The sequence below is a fragment of the Phocoena sinus genome, chromosome 13, assembly GCF_008692025.1.
Source record: "Phocoena sinus isolate mPhoSin1 chromosome 13, mPhoSin1.pri, whole genome shotgun sequence".
Taxonomy (NCBI): Eukaryota; Metazoa; Chordata; class Mammalia; order Artiodactyla; family Phocoenidae; genus Phocoena; species Phocoena sinus.
This window is the reverse complement of record NC_045775.1, coordinates 88171618-88193983: the sequence shown is the minus strand read 5'-3', so window position 1 is coordinate 88193983 and position 22366 is coordinate 88171618. Positions and strand designations below refer to the sequence as shown.

General features: G+C 49.2%; 1 protein-coding gene across 1 annotated transcript in view; it reads left to right on the top strand.

Moving 5' to 3' along the window:
- TGFBRAP1 (transforming growth factor beta receptor associated protein 1) overlaps window positions 1-22366 on the top strand; it is a 44470-nt gene that overhangs the window by 8565 nt on the left and 13539 nt on the right. Inside the window, 4 exon segments of the mRNA XM_032652731.1 lie at window positions 5794-6494; window positions 14388-14582; window positions 16766-16920; window positions 21153-21235. Coding sequence (XP_032508622.1) covers window positions 5807-6494; window positions 14388-14582; window positions 16766-16920; window positions 21153-21235 — 1121 coding nt within the window. The 5' untranslated portion in view covers window positions 5794-5806.

Genomic DNA, 22366 nt, shown 5'->3' with positions numbered 1-22366 from the left:
CAAGAACCAATTGAATACATATGTGTGGGTCTAATTTTGGACTTTCTCTCCTGTTCCATTGATCTATTTGCCTATCTAGATATCTTAATTACTCCAGCTTTATAGCAATTGCTGAAATCAGTGTAGGTCCTTCAACTTTGTTCTTTGTTTTCAAGATTGTTTTGACTATTCTAGGTACTTGGATTACCATTTAAATTTTAAAACCAGCTTGTCAATTTCTGCAGAAATGTATGCTGAGATTAAAAATCAGGTCTTCCTTAATATCTAGCAATAAGATTTTATGATTTTCTCCTCGAAGTTCTTACACGTCTTTGCTAGACAATTTCTTCATACCTTAATTTTTTTATACTACTGTAAATGTCCTTTATTCAAGATTAAAATTTCTAATTGTTGTTTGTGTGTAGAAATGAAGATTACTTTGGTATACTGATTTTTTTGATTAAACGATATTTCTAACCTTTTATTAATTCTAATAGATTATTTGTGAGTTTCCATGCAAATGGTACTATCACCTGTAAACAATTATAATTTTATGTCTTTGTCTTCAATTCTTTGTAACTATTCTTTTTCAACTGGCGAAGACTTCCATTACAATGTTGACTACCAATGGTGTATTAGTTTGCTAGGGCTGCCGTAACAAAGTACCCTAAACTGGGTGGCTTAAGATACATAAGTTTTTGTTGTCCCACAGTCTGGAGTAGAGAAGTGTGAGATCAGGGTGGTGGTGGAGGTGATGCCTCCTAAGGGCTCTGAGGGAGAATCTATTCTAGGCCTCTCCCCGAGGTCCTCACAGCCTTGGGTGTTCCCTGGCTTGTAGATAGCCATCTTCTCCCTGGGTCTCCACGTGTCCGTCCTCTACGTATGTCTGTCTTGAGTCCAAATTTCCCCTCTTTATAAGGATACCACTCATATTGGATTAGGGTCCACCCTAATGACCTCATCTTAACTTGATTATCTGTAGGGACCCTATTTCCATATAAGGTCCTATTCACCGGTAATGGGAGTTAGGACTTTTTTTTTTTTTTTGCGGTACGCGGGCCTCTCACTGTTGTGGCCTCTCCCGTTGCAGAGCATAGGCTCCGGACACGCAGGCCCAGCGGCCATGGCTCACGGGCCCAGCCGCTCCGCGGCATGTGGGATCTTCCCGGACTGGGGCACGAACCCGCGTCCCCTGCATCCGCAGGCGGACTCTCAACCACTGCGCCACCAGGGAAGCCCGGGAGTTAGGACTTTGTAACATATTTGGGGAGATATAATTCAACCCACAAGAGATGATAAGGGTCTTGTTCCTTCTTTTATGTGTTTTCTCTTTTAATCTTTAAATGTGCTCAGTTAAACTTGGCAGATTTTATTACCTTAAACCAATATTGCATGCCAACTTATTCATATTGTGTTCATATATATATACACACACACACACATATGTATGTGTTGCTTGACTCAGTGTGCTAACATTTAATACTTTTGCATGTTTATTTATAAGACTGATCTATGATTTTCCTTTTTCCTATATCCTTATCTGGTTTGGATATCAAAGTTATACTTTACACTGGCTTTATAAAATGAAGTAGGATACGTTCCTTCTTTTTTATTCTCAGGAAAATGTATTGTATAAAATTGGAATTATGCGATTGCCAAAGGTCTGGTAGAACTGTTAGGAGATCCATCTGGACCTGGTGCTTATTTTATGGGACAGTGTCCATGAAATCGGAGTATAGCCCGAGGTCTTGCATTGTGTAAATGCATCAGCTCTCCCAGGCTCGGCCAAGTGCTACGAAGAGAAGTAGGGCCTCTAGAAGGCTGTTGTAACAGTTCTTCAAGTAAAGAACACAGAAAAACATTTTTGAAGCTTATGGGTAATCTCAAAATCTGCTGCCCAGCTCTCTGTGTAGCAGCAAGAAGGGACTTATTGAACCGAGGCTTCCTAGGAAACCTAAAGGGACCTAGGAAGTTGCCAAAGCAACAGATTCTTTTGACAGTGGCTTCAGGTGTAACTACAAGATACTGTGTACATCTGTAGAAGAAAAACTAGTATTTTTACATTAACATTTTCAAAGACACTCAGATTCTGATTATCACTAGTGGTGGTGTGTATATTCTTAATTTGGTGGAAAGTAATCACTAATATTTAAATTTTGGCCCTTAGCACACATGTTGCTTTATACTGTTACTTGTGTAGTTTTCTATTATGTCCTTAATGAGATTGGGAGACTCTTGGGAAAGGCACAGTGTCTTGTGACTTTTTTTGCACACATACAGGTGCTTGTTGCATATGTAATGTTATCTGTTTTTATTGTCCGTGAATGTATTAATATTTTTCCCTTTTTTTCTCTAGGTATATATTTTGCAATCTTGAGAACACTGAAATATTGATCTTTTAAATTACAGCCATGCTTTTAAGGTGCAGTTCTAAGAAAAAGTTAGTTTAAATATCAGATCAGTTTGCAATCACACGATAAAGTATGAATTGTACACTTTAGAGAAATTTTTAATCTTATTACCATGTTAAAACCTCTCTGAATTCAAACCTCAGTAAAGTGGACTTAATATAGGGAGGTACAGCCTAAAGTTTATCTTTCTGTGATTCATTATTTTATCCAAGTAAACTTATCATGTGACTAGATCATGGAGGAAATTTTCCTGCTGCTTAAAGGAATAAGTCATTTTTAAGTATCAGAATGTTTAGTGTCAGCTTTCATTTACCTCCATGTAATTCTGTTTTAGCAACTTTGGAGTTTATAATACACTATTGTTGACCTTTGTGCTGTGAATTGGCTCTCCAGGACTTTATCTAGCACTAGATACACACTTGCACCCTTAAACAAAATCTCCCCAACATGCCCCCAGCACCTGGGAACCACCATTCTACTCTCTGTTTTCAGGAGTTCAGCTTTTTTAGACTCCACATATAAGTGAGATCAGTCAGTGTTTGTCTTTCTCTGCCGTATCTCACTTAGCATAACGCCTTCAAGGTCCACGCCTGCTGTTGTAAATGGCAGTATTTCGTTTTTCTCATGGCTAAAGAATACTCCCTTGTATAGACGTATATGCATGTATGTGTGCGTGTATGTGTGTCCATATATCTCACATTTTCTTTATCCATTCATCCATTGACAGACACTTAGGTGGTTTCCATATCTTGGGTATTGTGAATAGTGCTGCAGTAAACATGGGAGTGCAGAGATCTCTTCGAACTTCTTTTTTCATTTCCTTTGGATATATACCGAGAAATGGAATTGCTGGATCATATGGCATTTCTATTGTTAATTTTTTGCGGAGCCTCCACAGTGTTTTCCATAGGGGCTACACCAGTTTTCCACCGACAGTATACAAGTGTTCTCTTATCTCCACATCTTCATCGATACTTGTTGTCTTCTTGGTCATAGCCATTCTAACACCTGTGAGGTGGTGTCTCACGGGGGTTCTGATTTGCATTTCCCGATGATTAGTGTTGTTGAGCACCGTTTAGTGTACCTGTTGGCCATTTGGATGTCTTCTTTGAAAAAAAATGTCTATTTAGTTCCTCTGCACATTTTTGATTGGATTGTTTGGTTGTTATTATTATTGATTTGTATGAGTTCTTTATATATTTTGGGTATTAATCCCTTATCTGATATATGGTTTGCAAATATTTCCTCCCATTCTGTAGGTGGCCTTTTCATTTTGTTGATTATTTCTTTTGCTGTGCGGACGATTTTTAGTTTGATGTAGCCCCACTTGTTGACTCTTGCTTGTGTTGCTTGTGCTTTTGGTGTCATATTCAAAAAATTATTGCCAGTCCAAAGTCAAGGAGCTTCTTCCCTACGTTTTGTTTCAGTTTTACGGTATCAGGTCTTATGTTTAAATATTTAATTCATTTTGATTTAATTTTTGTGAGTGCTGTGAGATGGGGTCCAATTTCATTTTTCTGCACATGGTTATCCAGTTTTTCCAGCATCATTTATTGAAGAAACTGTCCTTTCCCCATTGAGTATTCTTGGTTCCCTTGTCAAATATTAGGTGATTGTATAAGTGGAGGATTATTTCTGGGCTCTCTATTTTGTTTTGTTGATCTCTGTGTCTATTTTTATGCCGGTACCATACTGTTTAAATTACTATAGCTTTGTAGTATAGCTTGAAACCAGGAAGTCTGATGCCTCCAGTTGTGTTCTTCTTTTTCATGATTGCTTTGGCTATTTGGGTCTTTTGTGATTCCATACAAATTTTAGGATTATTTTTTCTATTTCTGTAAAAAATGCCACTGGAATTTTGATAGGGATTGTATTGGATCTATCGATGGTTTGGGGGTAGTAAGTACCTTTTAACAATGTTAATTCTTCCAATCCATGAACATATTCAATAGGTATCCTTCCATTTGTGTCCTTTTCGGTTTCTTTCATCAACATCTTGTAGCTTTCACTGTACAGGTCTTTCACTTCCAGCCTTTGCTGGAACGCATCAAAGAATTAGGGCTTTGGTCTCTTATGAGGCAACACTTTTGGATACTGGAAGTGAGAAGAAGTCCAGCCAGCCTCCCTCTGACTTCATTAGGCCCTGCAGTTCTCTTTAGAGCTGCATAATCGCCCTCTCCTGCTTGAGGCTGTCAGGGACCACTGGGCGTGAGTCTGCTTTCTGGCCAGTGGAGACATCAGGGAAAAGCCATCTTGCTCAATCCTGCTGCCTCTAACTTTGTGGAGTGTGAAACCAGTGTCCTTTCCGGAGGAAGAAGTCGAAAGCCCAGGGTTAGAGTGTGGGGCAGTCTGTCCTCTGGTGGAAGTAATCCATTAACTGACTTGTCAGTAACCTCACAAATCCACTAAGTACTTCAACTCACCACCTGCAAGCCTTGGAGATTTGCAGCACATCTTTTCTTTTATTCTTTTTGGCCACGCCATGCAGCATGTGGGGTCTTAAGTTCCCCAACCAGGGATTGAACCCACATCCCCTGCAGTGGAAGCGCGGAGTCTTAACCACTGGACCGCCAGGGAAGTCCTGAGGCACATCTCTACTGCTCCAGAGAACAAGTTTCCTCTGGGAGCCAAATATGGTGCTGGGGCAACGTGCGTACCTCAGTGGGGAAAATGCAAGGGAATTTGGGGTGTGATCCCTGCCTCTGTGTCTCCTGCGAGATCTGAGGGGCAGGAATTAACCACACAATGTAGGTTGCTCTCTGCCATTCACTTAGACACCGAGTCTCGTGGCTGGTGAGGCTCAGGGGAACGTCAATGAGGATCACTTTTGCCTTTTTCTGAAGTGTTTTTGTTGCGTTGTCTGTGTGAACAGGTGTGCTTGTCTTCTACCCACAGGTGTGTTTCCCAGGAACAGTGTAAGGAGACTCCCTATAAGTCTCAGCTCTCTTGAGAATGGGCAGGGTGGCACTTCATTAGAGGCACACGTGTGCTCTCCTGCCGGGGTCTCTGTTTGCCTGGTGGGAGGAGACCAAGTGGGACATTTTTTTTTTTTTTTTGCTGTACGCAGGCCTCTCACTGCTGTGGCCTCTCCCGTTGCGGAGCACAGGCTCCGGACGCGCAGGCTCAGCGGCCACGGCTCACGGGCCCAGCCGCTCCGCGGCGCGTGGGATCTTCCCGGACCGGGGCACGAACCCGCGTCCCCTGCATCGGCAGGCAGACTCTCAACCACTGCGCCACCAGGGAAGCCCGGAAATCTTTTCTCTCCTTCACTTTTTTCCAATAGCGTCGAATGATTTCCTTTCCCTGAAATCGGAGCTGGAAATCCACGTATATTTATCGTGACCAGAAATGGTTCTGCTTAGTCCTCGTTCCTCTAACTTACGTTTCTTTTCCTCTCCCGCAGGTCAGCCGCAGACATGATGAGCACCAAGGCGTTCACCCTGGTCCCCGCCGTTGAGCGGGAGCAGCTGATGGGCGACAGGGAATGGGTGTCATTGGAGTGTGTGGAGTGCTGCGGCCGGAACCTGTACGTGGGCACCAGCGACTGCTTCGTGTACCACTTCCTGCTGGAGGAGAAGACCGTGCCCGGTGGGTCGGCCACGTTCACGGCCACCAAGCAGCTGCACAGACACCTGGGTTTCAAGAAGCCGGTGAATGAGCTGCGGGCGGCGTCGGCCCTCCACCGGCTGCTGGTGCTCTGTGACGGCTCCATCACCCTGGTCCACATGCTGAGCCTGGAGCCCGTGCCCTCGGGTGCCCGCATCAAGGGGGCCACGGCCTTCGCCTTGAATGAGAACCCGGTGAGCGGAGACCCCTTCTGCGTGGAGGTCTGCATCATCTCCGTCAAGCGCAGAACCATCCAGGTGTTCCTGGTGTACGAGGACCGCGTGCAGATCGTCAGGGAGGTGTCCACTCCGGAGCAGCCCCTGGCAGTGGCGGTGGACGGCCACTTCCTGTGCCTGGCCCTGACCACGCAGTACATCATCCTCAACTATAGCACGGGCGTCGCCCAGGACCTGTTTCCTTTCTGCAGCGAGGAGAAGCGGCCCATCGTCAAGAGGATAGGGAGACAGGAGTTCCTCCTGGCAGGCCCCGGCGGATTGGGTGAGGCGCCTTGGCTAACCTCGCCGACCTCTGCCCGGTCTCCCCGCGTTCCGTCCTTGAATTCACGCTGAGCTCAGAGAGGGAGATTGTGGTTCTGAAAACTAGATACTCGTGCCAACAGAACTGCACGCCCAGTGCTTGCGCAGTTTTCATTAGATTGTTTTGTGTGTGGGTTTAATGGAACAAAAATAGGCCGCTCTTAGAATCACATTTCCTTTGTGCTAAAGTAGAGCCTGACGATGGCTCTGGGGAGAGAATTCCACTAAGGGGATAAGTACACAAAGAAGAATCTGTAAGACTTCTCTATAAGATTTTCTCCTGTGGGTGGGTTTCCTAGTGGGTTGGTTTTATTCTCCATTCTGAAAGGAGCTGAGGGAGCTCACTTAACAGATGATTTCAAAGGTGGAGGCTCCAAGGGTATGTCCCTGGTTTTCTCTTACTGACTGAGGTTTCGTCCCACCAAAAAGCGTCTAGCAGCTAAGTGCTTAAAAGGGCTTGAGCTCTTTGGTGTGGCCTTCCTCATTCTCCGCACTGCCTCCTAATGTCATCGGTGGTCGTGGTCGTGGATGGTTCATAGTGTGTGTGTCTGGGACAAGCAGGTGCTGAGATGAGTGAGTCTCCCTTAACACCCATAGTCTTTAACCTGTCTTCCTGCCCTCTTATAACTTTGTGATGTCCGCGGCTATGGGAGTAGTGCCTGGATCCTTGAAGTCCCAAGGGGCTGCCGAAGGGCAGCGTTCTGTTGCAGTCCATTCTTCCTTCCTGTCGACTGGAACCTTCTGCAAGAGAAGCTCCTCATTAACTTGGTTTGCCCCCAGGATCATCGTATAAGAAAGGCAGGAGAAGGAGGTTTTCGGAAAGATGACCCTTCTGTCTTCCCTAAGTGAAGTGTCACCATGAATCATGGATGTAAATGTATGTGGTGTTTCAGTCCATCTGCCCTTGGGGGTGGTTTATTCAGGTTGACTGCAAGCCCCTTCCCCACGCCCCGGGAACTTTGGTATCTTCCTTGCCTTCTGCTGTGACAAGGTGTCCGGGGTCCCTCTGTACGTTTCCTGCCCTAGATCTGGTTTCTGCCATTTCTCCGAGGACCCCTGATGTTTAGAGACCACAGTCTGGGTGCTGGAGGTGCTTGGGGTCCGTTGTTTCTAGGTCTCTTGGGTGGACAGAGCTGGGAAGTATGCATTATTTAAAGATAAAACCCATCGTGAGAGCATATCGATGGAACAAGTTTGGGGCTACCGGGCCCTGACCCCGTCTGTCTGCGTGCCTGTGTCTCCTCCCGCCCACCCCCAAATCCTAGTAGGTTCCCACCGTGACGTGGTTGTTCCCTTGATCTGCCCCACAGGACATAGAGCAGAAGGACAGGACCGACACCACCGCGCCCACCACGTAATCACCAGAAAACGTTTGATTGTAGTTCTTTTGTCCTCAGGGTACGGGCCGTGTAACCCACTCGGAACGGGCAGTCACGTTTCTGCATTTAACGTCACTGGGAATAGTTCCCATCCATGTGGCTGTGCCAACAACGGGATATATATACAGTTAGACGGATGTGCTTTGTTTCACTTTCCATTTCTAGAAATTGCTTTCTCTCATTGTTTTCTTCTGTAAATATGTACAAGTTTCCACGTCAGATCCACACAGCAAGGTACATTCCCCTACTGTCTCCTTCCCCCAGAAGTAACCTTTATTAGTGTTTGTCCTTTCATTTTCAAAAAAAAATTATAAATGAATATGTAGATAGGTGTATCTCCCTCCTTCAGAGTTGCAGGCTGTCTCTCCCGTGTGGAGGGACCACCGTGCCTCAGTCAGGCCCCGGTGGTGGGCATTTGGGTTTTTTCCAGTCCATGGTATTAGTAGGAGCTTATCTGTTTGGATTTTTCCAGTGTATCTGTGGGGAATCTTTCTAAAGATGGGGTTGCTGAGTCCACATGTAAACGCATGTGAATCTGGAGGGGGACAGTGCCACCCACTCCCCTCACCCCCGACAAAGGTGGTAGGTACCGTTTTTTTCTTCCCCTGGTGCCTGTTTCCCCTGAGCTTTGCCGGCAGCGTCCATATATTGTCAGACTTTCGTGTTTTTGCCCGTCTGGCCCATGAGGAATGGCATCTCAGTGGTGTTAATCACATTTCTCCTTTTATAATCAAGGTGGAACATTTTTCAAGAATTTAAGAGCCATTTGCCTTTCTTCTGATAATTATCCCTTCTCGCTAGCTGTTTAGTTTAGCATTTGTTATATATTTGAGATACCAGCTTATCTGAGACATGTTTCGAATATCTCCAGTTTTTACCCTGAAAAGGCGTTTCTTACACGTTTCTATATAATCAGATGTATTAACCTTTGTACTTTCTTGCTTCTTTTCTGGGTCATAATTATTAGGGATGTTTCCCCCTCTCCCAGGTTGTAGACAGATTCACCCAGATTTTCTGCTGGTACTTTTATGGTTTCATTTCTTATAGTGAAGAGTGAATTCGATTTCCTCTTCGTCTGTATGGTTGTCTGTTCTCCCCACACCTGATTCAGGAGTCTGTCTTTCCTCGCTGGTGGCGGTGGCTGCCTCTCAGGTATAGTCAGTCTCCTCATGCCGTTGGGCCTCGCCTGATGGGTTTCCTGTTTTCTTCCATCAGTCCGATTGCTTACTGATGAGCTGGAGCCTGCTTTGGATGTAAAGGCTTTGTTGTGAAAACATTTGACTCCAGTATCCTTGTGTTGGTTTCAGTGTCCAGATTGAAGGGAAATGGTAGTCCATCATGTTCAGGCCGCATTTTTCCTCAATAATCTGTCTCAACGACCTGGGCATCGTGGTAAATGAACCAACCTTCTTAATTGTTGTTCTGCTTGTAGCAGGTGTGATTACAAGCAAATTGGAGATCCCTTGTAAGCTCTGTAATACCTCACTACATGGAGGCTCCGCGTACCACACAGTAATCACCACCATCGTTAAAGGGCTTCAGAAATTAAGTTCAAGCAAATTACTGAAATGAATGCATATGTACCGGCAGACATACGAACGCTTATGTTTTCATTTTGCCCACTGCCTTCCCCCCTGAAGATCCCATGTGCCCACTCCCCTGTCATGAGAAATTGCTCTTAACTTTTTGCCTTAGTTTTTTTTTTTTAATACATTTATTTATTTTATTTTTGGCTGCGTTGGGTCTTTGTGCAGGCTTTCTCTAGCTGTGGTGAGCGGGGATTACTCTTCGTTGCAGTCCACAGGTTTCTCATTGCGGTGGCTTCTCTTGTTGCCGAGCATGGGCTCTAGGTGTGTGGGCTTCAGTAGTTGTGGCACTTGGGCTCAGTAGTTGTAGCGTGCGGGCTCAGTAGTTGTGGCACACAGGCATAGCTGCTCCGCGGCATGTGGGATCTCGCTGGACCAGGGCTTGAACCCGTGTCCCCTGCATTGGCAGGCAGATTCTTAACCACTGCACCACCAGGGAAGTCCCTTGCTTTAGTTTTTTTGTGTGTGTTTTGCTTTGTGTTTTTGGCGGGGCCGCGCAGCCTGTAGGATCTCGGTTCCCCGACCAGGGATTGAACCTGGGCCCCGGCAGTGAAAGCCCAGAAGCCTAACCACGAGGCCACCAGGGACCTCCGTGCTTTAGTTTAAATTGTACTATTTTAGCTGCGCTTCGTTGAGAATTTCATGATACAATTGATTATTGTGACTTTAAACTCTATCCTTGGGTAATGCTTCTTGAACAATACAGATAATTCAGCTATTCCGTACCCCTCATGGCCCCCCTTCCCCCTCCCAGCTCAGATAAGGGGGTCCACTGATATTTAGAGGGTGGAAACCGTCTAAATGGAAAAACAACCCAGTGGAAAGCAATGGTTTTTGAAGGTGTACCGTTTACAAACGTGGTACATTTACAGGTTGACAGCACTTGTGTGCCTTTGACAATATAGAAACAATAGCGCGTGTCACCTGCTTTCAAGCATAGAATCGGTGTATGGGTGTCAACAACGGTGCCCCTGTTCCTGAGTGGACCTGTGGCACCTTAACTCCACCTGACCTGGACCGCTGGTTGCCAGTTACCGATCTGCTCTTTTATTCCAGTGAAATCCTCTGCTTTTCTTTTTGTGTAGAAGCCTCTGTTCTTGATCTCTGGTTTCTGCCCTTTTCATTGCAAGAACATTCATGTCTGGTCCTCTGTGCTGCACAGTCCCTGGTCGGGCGATGCCCGGCCTTAGCGGGTAAGTGCGGCGACCCTGATTTAATTCCAGGGCGAGGCTGGACAGCGTTTTGGTGTCCGTGCTCCCATGAGAACTGTGCTATCCAGAACACGGTTATTTGACCTGAAATTCACAGGCTCCTTGGGGTTGCTGTATGCTTGTCCCGTCACCAGGTTACATTTGCCAGACGCCTGGGTGCAGATGGTGTGCTTTTCTCTCCCTTTGGGCTCTTTTGTTGTCTGGTTCTAAATGCTCGGAAAATTCGAGAGGGTGCGAACCTCATTTCCTCCTGCCAAGCTCAAGCTTTGCACCTCGAGTTTCTCTCCCTCCACATGTTTCACGCTCTTTGAATACTTCGGCGATGCAGTCGTGGGGTAACTCAGACCTTAGTTCCGTCCTCTCTGTGACTGTACAGTGTCAGACGTGCCAAAGTCCATGCCTTCGTTCTTGTGCCCTCTCCACCCCTGGCCCAGAACCCACCGCCCTGTCGGCCCCTCTTACCTGCTGGCGCTGAGCTTTCCGGGGTTTTCCACACTTCCACCAAACTCCTTGACTCCTGGTCTGCTCTGGAAAGAAGTAAGGAGGAGCCCTCGCCAGCCTCAGAGGAACCTCCTCTCCCCATGGCCTGGCCTCCCCTGGCTCTCCTGCCGCAGAAAGGGTGCCCTCACCCCTGAGGATGCACTGGAGCTCCAGGCGCCCCTCCCGGAGGTCCATGCCCTGCCAGCCCTGCATCCTGACCCCGGCTTGGTCTCAGACTCTCCCGATTGTGTCGGTCCTTATTCTGATGGCGCACAGTGACCTTGACTCTCGCTCCCTCTAAGTCAGGTGCCCAGTTCCATGATTCGCCCCGGAAGTTACCCCTCCTCGGTCAGAGCCCCCGGCTGGCCTGACTCGGGGCTCCTTCCTGGTGGCTGGCGGCCGCCTGACCTCCCCCGAGTTTGGGTCTGTCCCTCCTTCCAGGCTCCTGCCAGGCCAGCCTTCCTAAGGTCCCTGTAACCCTGTAACAAGTTCAGCCTGACTTTCCTGGTCAGCGTTTCCTGCTCTGCCCCGAACTTGAACTTGACTTTCTGACCCTCAGCATCCCAGGCAGGGTTTGCTCTCTTCCGGGGTCACATACCCACTTCCCTGCATCCCGGGGACCCTCGTGCTTCTTGCCGCGGGGGTGGTTACCAGTGCATCTCCCTGAACCCCTTCACCGCCGGGAGCTCCTGGGCGCGGCTCAGGTCGGCTGTCGCTTTAAGCTGACGCTCAGCACGTGGACTTACGGCTCTTCTTGTCTGTTCTCATGTAATACATGAGCTCTCTCTTCTGTTCGTGGTGGGTTCACCCGAAGCCACATACTCTTTCGGTGCATTATTCTCGATTTTACACTATTCTTAAAAACACCCCAGTGACCATTGTGCTTGTCAATTGGCCATCGATTTAAAAGTAGAATCACCAGATTAACATGTCAGTGTCTATTCAGTTTTGATAAAGAATTATTCTCCAAAAGTGTTCCTCATACCAAACCAACACTTGGTGCTGTTAGTCTGGAACCTCTGGCCAATCTGATGGGTGTAAGTTGGTTTTTTACTTTTTCTTTTTTTTTTTTTTTTTAATTTCTGTTCCCCCGGTTACTAAGGAATATGGGAATCTCTTCAGGAATTTGTTAGCTATTTGCATTTTGTCTTCTGTGAATTACTGATGCGTATCCTTTGTTTTTCTCTTGAGTTAGTCTTTTTTGGAATGATTTTAAGAGACTTTTAAGGGTGGAAGGGAAATACTGAAGGGGGAGGAATGTGTTTCCTTAGTAGGAGATGCACTCTCTCTCTCTCTCACACACACACACACACACACACACGCACACACACTCTCTCTCTAAGGATCACTGCTCTGTCATCTCGACAGGGTTTTCGTTGGTGCTACTCACGTGACGAGAGCCAATATTTTAAGTGTGAAGCAGAGCCAAACAAGTGTTGGACGTACAAGTGGCCCCTGCAGGAGGTGCCCCAGATTGTGTCAGGCAAGAGCACAGCGTGGACACGCATGTGTGATCCCACCTGATACCCATTTTCTCTTTTTATAAATTTATTTATTTTACTTTTTTTGGCTGCGTTGGGTTTTCGTTGCTGCCCATGGGCTTTCTCTAGTTGCGGTGAGCGGGGGCTGCTCTTCATTGTGGTGGGCAGGCTTCTCATTGCGGTGGCTTCTCTTGTTGCAGAGCACGGGCTCTAGGCGTGTGGGATTCAGTAGTTGTGGCTCACAGGCTCAGTAGTTGTGGCACGTGGGCTCAGTAGTTGTGGCTCACGGGCTCTAGAGCACAGCCTCAGTACTTGTGGCGCACGGACTTAGTTGCTCCGTGGCACGTGGGATCTTCCTGGACCAGGGCTCGAACCCATGCCCCCTGCATTGGCAGGTGGATTCTTAACCACTGCGCCACCAGGGAAGCCCCTGATACCCATTTTCAAGAACAGCCTACTTTGGAGGAAAAGAGCTAGGTTTGTACTTGATTGAGTACAATACATTTCACTCTTTCTGACCATGGAAAATTTAGGAGGGTCGGTGATTTCATAGGCTTAGGAAGTTTGCTCCTATCATATATTTGAGACACTTTCCATTGTTTTAAAGTACTGTCTGTATTTCTCCGTCTCTCTCCCTCTCCCTGCTTCTTTGTTGTGTAATAGAAACCGTTTTTCTACTGTAGGAATATCCAATCATTTGCAGGCGATGGCATGCCGTTTTTTGTTTTTACTGAAGTATAGTTGATTTACGTACCACGTTTTTAAAGGCGTTTTATGTCAAGCACTTTGAAAACTGACTTAAAATGGATTGACTTCACTGGGTGAACGTGATTTTCATAAACCCCAGTATCTATGGACTCTATCCAGCTCACCTGGAAATGTAGTTTAGTGCTTTATGTACGAAATAGATGAACCGTGGTTGACTGTGGAAGTTATCATTGACGAACACTTAACAGCTCTCTGTTTTCAGTTGCAAGATTGGTTGTATCCCTGCATCAGAGAGAACATGTATCCAGAATTAGACTTGAACTCTGAACAGAGACAGTTCTGGATAGGAAGGCTTGTAGAGTGGCCGGCACACAGTAGGTGCTCAATAAGTATCTGAATGAATGCGTTCAGTGTTGAGTGAATGTATAGGGAAGAGCTGGCACTTAGAGATGCAAACCCATTGGAGGACCGGATGTGGAAGCAAGCTTGTGAAGCTTCTTAAATTGTGTGAAAGTCACTTTTCCCCACATGTGAGGACGTGGGCTGTATACACCTTCATGTGGGAGCATGTACACGTTTTTTTTTTTTTTTTTGTGGTACGCGGGCCTCTCACTGTTGCGGCCTCTCCCGTTGCAGAGCACAGGCTCCGAACGCGCAGGCTCAGCGGCCATGGCTTATGGACCCAGCTGCTCCATGGCATGTGGGATCTTCCCGGACCAGGGCACGAACCCGTGTCCCCTGCATCGGCAGGTGGACTCTCAACCACTGCGCCACCAGGGAAGCCCCATGTACACGTTTTTAACATCACGTTTAATTGGAAGGAAATACTGATGTAGACATCCTGGGGAAAGCGGCTCTCTTCACGAGAATAGTCACGCCGCTGTTATATTATCTTTCCGATCTCGAAATGCAATGAAAGGGCAGGTATTCTGCGTTGAGACACATCTACAGAAAACAAACTAGCAAAGCCCAGCTCCTTGAAGCCCTCCTGACCCTTCCTGTTTTCCCAGGCATGTTTGCCACGGTGGCCGGGATATCTCAGCGCGCGCCCGTGCACTGGTCAGAGAACGTGGTTGGAGCAGCCGTCTGCTTCCCATACGTCATTGCCCTCGACAGCGAGTTCATCACCGTTCACAGCATGCTGGACCAACAGCAAAAGCAGACCCTGCCCTTTAAGGAAGGTCACATCCTCCAGGATTTTGAAGGTACTAGTTTCCACGGAATCTTATGCTTGTATTTCTTCACTAAATGCTATTAAGCCTCCATTGGGAACTTGGCCTCTTGCTGAGTGTGGAAGATCCACAGGCAATGGTAATACAGTCTCTGTGCTTCAGGGGCACCGAGGTTAAAGGGAGATAGTGAAACAAATAGCCACAGCAGTTTGAGAGCTTGATAGCAACAAAATAAGGCCAATTGGGAGAGCAGAGGAGGAAGTATTTCCTAGAAGTACCAGGGAGGGCTTCCTGTAGGAGGTGGTATTTGAGCCAAACCTTTAAGGATGAGTAGGAATCTGCCAAGTGGATGTGGTGTGAAAGAACCTTCATGCAGAGAGAAAGGCAGGCACAAATCTGCCGAAGAAGGAACTCTGGGCTCTGGGCCACGCAAGTGATTCACAGGGACTGTGGTGCCTGTTGTATGAGAAGGGCTGGCCTGGGTGAGGCTGCAGCGGACCAGGGCAGCCAGGGAGGGAGGGATTTATTTTACTTTTCCTAAATTTTATTGTGAACATCTTGCAACGTGCTGAAAAGTTGAAAGAAAAACAAACTGAATCCCTGCCCCCCATTCACCTAGATTTTTTCGTACTGGTTCACATTCTGCTGAGCAGTTTGGAAGTAAGTGGAGGAGACCATGGCGCTTAATCCGGAATCCTTCAGCAGGCGTTTTCCCGCGTGACCACAAAGCCCTTTTCACACCCCAGAAATGTGCTCTCAGCCCCTGCCTGTGGTCAGATTTCCCCGGCTTCCTAAGAATGCCCTTGATGATATCCTCTTCAAACTGGGAGCTAATCTAGATCTGTGCATTGCCCTTGCCGTGTCGGGACTGGGGCTCCCCAGACATTGCCCTTCCTATGTTAGGTGCTGGGGACGCAGACCTGCTGAGTCTCGAGGTCCCACGTGAAGCGTGTCAGGGCTTGACTGGGGCCCTGACACGCGTGCCGGGAGAGCTTATTCATGACAGTGTTCCGTGCTGTGCACACTGAGGGGTGGAGGTGGGCACAGGGGATCGGTTGCGGGCACGCAGAGGCTGGCAACGTAACCCACCCCCGGCGGGAACACGGGGAGGCTTCCCAGAAGGAGGGACACCAGTGCAGGGCAGGGGCAGAACCTCATCTGAGTGCGAGGACAGTGATGTAGCTTGACACGGAGGACAGATGATGCAGACAGAGAGCCGGGCAGGGAGGCCAGGAAGGGGAGATGCAGGCGCGGGGAGACCAGGCGGTGGGACTGGGATGCACACGAGGACGGAGAAGAAAAGGCTCTGCTGACCCTGAACGACCTTCAGACAGACAGACAAGGTCGTTCCACCGCTTCCCGGGAACAGGTGATAGTTTAGCTTAAAAACGTGTCTCCAGAGGGAGCAGAAGTCGCTCTCGAAGCTTGGCAGGTGGAGCTGCCTTGGGTGGCAGGTCCGACTCCCCAGTAGACCGTGCCAGGCATCCTGGTGCCAGGGGGCGGTGGGGAAGGGAGAAGGTAACGCCGAGATCGGGTGATTCTGGATGACGGGCGCGTGTGAAATGTTATCTTATGGTTCAGAATGTTGCGTTATAATCTTAGTTCCCTGTAAACTGACTACCCTGGAGAGAAAAGAAGTTTTCAAAAGTTTTATACGAGGGATAGCATAATTCTTCTGCTTATTTTCCAGGACTGAGCACTGTAGCCTCATTGTGGACCTACTCAACTGGTTTTAAATTTAGCAGCATTTCAGAATAAATAAAAGGCCAAACGTTTTAATATCCCTTACTTCGGAAATGTACTGTTAAGAGTTTGCCCTTGGGCTTCCCTGGTGGCGCAGTGGTTGGGAGTCCGCCTGCCGATGCAGGGGACACGGGTTCGTGCCCCGGTCCAGGAGGATCCCACGTGCCGCGGAGCGGGTGGACCCGTGAGCCATGGCCGCTGAGCCTGCGCGTCCGGAGCCTGTGCTCCGCAACGGGAGAGGCCGCAACAGTGAGAGGCCCGCGTACCGCAAAAAAAAAAAAAAGAGTTCGCCCTTTTCTGATGGTGGGAAGAGGAAAGAGAAGCATTCATTTCTGGTTGCTGTGGGAGCTCGGGGTTGGGGCGCTGTGATGACCTTGGTCACACAGCCGCTCGTGCTGTCTTTGGGCGAGGGGGTGTGTTTTCTTCCCAGCACTGTGTTCTTACCCTTTCCAACCGTGTTCCTTTCTTCCCAGGAAGACTGATCGTCGCCACAAGTAAAGGAGTTTACGTCTTGGTTCCGTTACCTCTAGAAAAACAAATACAGGATCTTCTAGCAAGCCGGAGAGTGGAGGAGGCTCTGGTTCTAGCAAAAGGCGCCCGGAGGAACATTCCAAAGGAAAAATTTCAGGTTTGTAATCAGCGGGCCCCCAGGCCGCCGGCTTAGAAAACGTTAGGATCTCAGTGCCCGGGCCCTGCAGACCGCTTCCTGTCCGTCATTCAAGTTTCTCTGCGTCTCCACGTTGTACAGATAAGGAAGCAGGTTGCAGAGCAGCCGGACCAACAGCTGTATGAAGTCACGCTGCCGGCAGAGGCCAAGTCGGGATTTGAGCCTCTGACGTAATTCCCGCGCTTAACTCACCAAGTTGTATTTCTAATCAGCATCCTTCTTCCAGAGGAGCCTCAGGGCACAGTTTTTACAGACGAAAAGAGGGAACCTCAGGTTAATTTGTCTCCCAATTCAGAATTTATATTTCTTGGGATGGGGTTGAATTTGTAGAGTTTAGGTTTATGTCATCTACAGAAAAAGCTTTGTGAACATTAGATAAACCATCTAATGTTGCCGGAATCCATCTAATTCATTTCCTTAGGAGAAAACTTTTAATGCATTTTAGAAACGCTAACTTTAATATCGTTGGTGTGATCAATACAATTGATGAAGCAAACACGAATTATTCTCGTGTCTGATGAAATCAGGTTTCCTAAAAATTGCTCCCTGATCAGTCGCGAGGTGAGTTCGGGTTACTCTATGTATTTGAGAATAATCAAGCGTAATATTGGTGTGTACACGCTTCATGTGAACATCTAAGTCCATCATTAAAAGTTCTAATGAATTCATGGCGATCCCCTTCTTGTTTCTGTTGGCCAGATTTTCAGGACGATGTGGTTTGTGGAAGCTGTGCTTTCTGGCCTCAGTGGCTTTACGCTGCAGAGGGTAGAGTCCGGAGGTGGAAGAGGTCAGGACGTGTCATTTATGGTCACAGGATAAATATTGATAAACTTTGCATCTTAATTCCTCATTTAAAAAAAATTTATTAAAGTCTAGTTGATTTACAGTGTTGTGTTCATCTCTACCATACAGCAGTGACTCAGTTATACATATATATTCTTTTTCATATTCTTTTCCATTATGGTTTATCCCAGGCTGTTGACTGTAGTTCCCTGTGCTCTACAGTAGGACCTTGTTGTTTCTCCGTCCCACAGAGAACAGTTTGCATCTGCTAAGCCCACACTCTCAGTCCTTCCCTCGCCCATCGTATTCCTCATTTTTGAGTGAGATGATCTATGAGCATTCAGCAGGGGGCAGCAAAAGCACAAAGAAGAAACCCATCGGTTCAGGGCGTGTTTCTGCGCTGGGAGCGCCTGTGTCTGCCGCGTTTTCCTTGCGCATCCGCGTGGGGAGGCGGGTGCTGAGGCAGCCTTGGCCACTGCTCTGCCGCTCTCAGCTCCTCTCGGTCCCGAGGGTGGGCCCCGGGAGCTCGTGGGTGTCCGGACGGGCACGTGTCGGGGGCCCCCTCCTTGCACACACCCGTGGGCACACCTCAAGTGGGTCCCATTTTCTTAGGGAGGCTGCCCGTGTTCTTGGATTTCTGCTTTTTCCTCCCGTTTTCCTGAGAGCAGCTGCGCAGTGGGTAGTGGATGGTGTTAGCGCTCGTCTGGCTCTGCCGTCTGACATCCCAGTTGGGGTTTGTCCACCTAGCACGCTCCCTGCCTTCCCCCTGTGGTATGTGCCCCAGACGTGCACCCCCAGTGACCTTGAACTTGGCTCTCGTTCTCATGCCCACGTGGCTGCTGGGGACCCTTCTCCCGTTTTGCCTGAATTGTTTTCAAGCCCCTTTCCTGCGTGTCTGCAGTCCGTCCTCCACGGCCCCGCGGAAGGTGCTTTCTGACGCGTCTATCAAACCCTCAGCTGGAAATCCTTCCGCGGGTGCCTCCCTGCCCACAGTCAGGTCTGCACCAGGGGGCCTTCACGGCCAGGCCCTGCCCGCCTCCCCAGCCTCCTTCCCCCCGTGACCCCGGCCTGAGCTGCCCCCGCGCCTGAGCCCTGCGCGCCTGAGCCCCGCGCGCCTGAGCCCCGCGCGCCTGAGCCCCGCGCGCCTGAGCCCTGCACTGTGCAGGCACTCCAGGAGCCATCCTAAAACACTTCTAATCCTGAAAACAAGTCAAGAATAGCCAGTGCCACCGTCCAAAGACCCACTGCAGGGATGGCTGGCCTCTGGGCATCCCTGGGTAAGGCCGGGCCAGCCTCGCTGCCCCGTCAGCGCCCCGTGCTTTCACCCACCTCCCCGCCCTCCCTGTTTTCTGTACTTGTTATTTGTGCTATTTTCTATCAGTGGAGTGAACTTCTAAACACCGAGTACAGGTTTCGATACCTTGCTCAGATAGGCCCTTTTCTCTGAGTCCACCACATCCCTGAATGCTTGCTCTGCGCTCCCACAATTACACGTGTTAACCTGTGACCAGGGACGGGTTTCTTTTGTTTGTTTTTTTTTTGCGGTACGCGGGCCTCTCACTGCTGTGGCCTCTCCCATTGCGGAGCACAGGCTCCGGACGCGCAGGCTCAGCGGCCATGGCTCACGGGCCCAGCCGCTCCGCGGCATGTGGGATCTTCCCGGACCGGGGCACGAACCCGCGTCCCCTGCATCGGCAGGCGGACTCTCAACCACCGCGCCACCAGGGAAGCCCCGCAGAAGTAGTTTTGATTTCCCTTTAGGAAGGGGAAGAGTGGGTGACATTTGAATCCTGCAGCCACGAGGGAAAAATTGTCTTTCAGCGGATTTCTCACCAGCGAGCCTGAGTGTGAATGAGAATTCTTCTGCCGCAGCTGACGGGGCCTTTTTATCCTTCTTGCTAAGTGGCTGGCCTTTGTTGCTTCTCCTTTCAGAGACGGAACTGGCATTCCCTCACAACAGAACCTGGCCTCGCTCCTGTCTACTTATTGCTGGCGGCATACAGCGGCCGGTTTTCCTGTCAGACGTAGCTGGTGTCGGGGAAGAGAGTCATGAAAAAGCAGCTGCCTCTCCTGCCGTCTCTGCAGGAATTGCTCTGACGGGACGGGAGGAGATGCTGCTGTGCTTTGGAGAACAAGACCCTCTGAGAGCTGATCAGAAGCAGCAGCCTTTAGGTGTCTCCATCTCCCTCGTTTCTTCAGGGGTAACAGTGTTAGCCACTTGCTGTGTACCTGGGTGAGCCAGTGAGAGGGAGGAACTGGGCTCTAGAAGCAGAAAGGTCCGGGTTTCAACCGTGGCTCGACCACTTCCACGTTAGTCACTCTGGGCTAAAAACTTAGCATCTCTGAACAGGATGTCCCTATCTGTAAAACGGGTTCAGCGAGTGACAAAGTGGAGTTTCATAAAAACGGATCAGGTCAATAGGCGATTACTTAAACGGCAGGTACTCTGCCAGGGTGTGGGGATGCTAAGATGAATTATGTACATGCCTTCAAGGAATTTATGGCGTATCAAACAGCGGGACGGATTAGAAAGGGGAGGGATTGAAGTCCTAGGGTCTTAAGCACAGTTAGAGTCTTTAGTTGTGAGGTGGTGAGGGCCTGGGCTGGGGTGATGGAGCCAGTGAGGACAGAGCAGAGACGGGTCCACAAGGCCTTTCAGACAAAGGCGGACAAAGCTTGAAGCTGACCGGCTGGACAGTGACAGGGAGGGGGTGGAATTACAGACACCACAGGGTAGCTTCCTTAAGTGCATTGCTGTTTCTGGAAGTTACCAGAACAAAGGGCTCTGTGGTCCAGGAAATTTGGGTAGGACTGTATTAGACACAGATCGACGGCACTTTTATTGCAGGATTCCTCGGGCTGCGGTGTGGATGTGGCTGTGTATCACCGTTGGGGGGAGGGGACAGAACACACAGTGTCTCCCAAGCTTCGGCAGGAAAACCTGCGTATTTATCTGTTTGTCGTTAAATGGGAGGGGCCTCGTGCTCCGGAAGGATGCTCGGAAGTGCTGGTGTGAAGAGTCAGTTCCACAAGAATGAAGGATGGGCAGCTTCCGGGCTCCCAGGAACGCCGGCGATGTTCACATCCGTCTGAGCACCAGAGGTGGAAGCTATCAAGAAAGCCAGGGAGTGCGGGAGGAGGAATACGGATCGGGATGGATGGGAAATCCACAAAGAAGAAAGAACGATGCTTAGAGAACAACTTGGTCTCAGGAATGAGGGGTTGATTGACATGTATACGTGTTTATGTTGAAAATCATTTCGTATAAGCCTCGTTTTTACCTTACCTTGTAACTTCAGGTTTCCATGTAATAGTTAACGGTTAGCCTGGATTATGACCAGAAACTTAGCTTCGCCTCCTGTCGTGGTTCCAGGGCAGGTCAGAGTGATGAAACCTGTCTTTCCCTGCAGGTCATGTACCGGCGGGTCCTGCAGCAGGCGGGCTTCATACAGTTTGCGCAGCTTCAGTTCCTGGAGGCTAAAGAACTCTTCAGGTAATCTGAGGTGTTGGTAGCAAGCCTTCTAAGTGTCCCTCCGCGGTCAGACCTCCACTGTGGCTGTGATGGGAAAGGCCGCCGTGGGTGCTGTGCTCCGGGGAGAAGTAGCGAGGCCGTCGTGTGTACACCCCTCGTGCCCCCTGCCCCCCTTAGCCCGAGGGTCACTGTCCTGTGTCTTGAAGGTAGGGCAGATAAGGCGCATACATTTGGCTGTGTTGGGTCTTAGTTGCTGCGAGCGGGCTTTCTCTAGTTGCGGCGAGCGGGCTTCTTATTGAGGTGGCTTCTCTTGTCGCGGAGCACGGGCTCTAGGCGTGTGGGCTTCAGTAGTTGTGGCACATGGGCTCAGTAGTTGTGGCTTGCAGGTTCTAGAGCGCAGGCTCAGTAGTTGTAGCGCACGGGCTTAGTTGCTCCGCAGCATGTGGGATCTTCCCGGACCAGGGCTCGAACCCGTGTCCCCTGCGTTGGCAGGCAGATTCTTAACCGCTGCGCCACCAGGGAAGCCCGAGGAGGCAACTCTAAAGAGCGTGTTTGATACCCTGTGAAGGATTCCTAGGAAGACGTGATGGTTCACTTTCCCTTTCCTCCAGAGATTTTACCAAAAGCTCTGAGTTTAGAGAAAGAGCAGGGGCTTCTGGGAAGACTTGAAAAACTGTTCTTCTGAGGACGTTGTAAACGGCATGCTCCTGGCCCACCGTCTTAGGAAGCTGAGGTCCCTTCCGCATGACATGGATCCTGCACGCGTGGGCCGCCCCCTTCACCAGCACCCATCCCACCCCTCTCCCTCCCCAGCCCAGGCCTGTCTCAGCCCCTCCCCCTCCAGCAGCCTTTCCTCTGGGCTGGGGGTCAGGTGCGCCCTGGGAAGCAGTGGCTCTTCACACTCACTCAGAAGATGAACTTAAACCCGCTGTGATCGCCCTTCAATGTCCCACGAAGTCATCGCCTGTAGAAGAAGTTTTCCAAATGTCCGTGTAGAACAGATTCCGCACGACTCAGAGCCGTAAGGGAGGAGATGTACACGGGGCCTCCTCCGAATCTGCCTTTGATCAGAGCCGCTGTGCCTCCTGCCGTTTCCCCCCACCTGGGTTTGCGGGGGCCCATGTCCCACCGCAGCACTGGAGGTGCCACGTC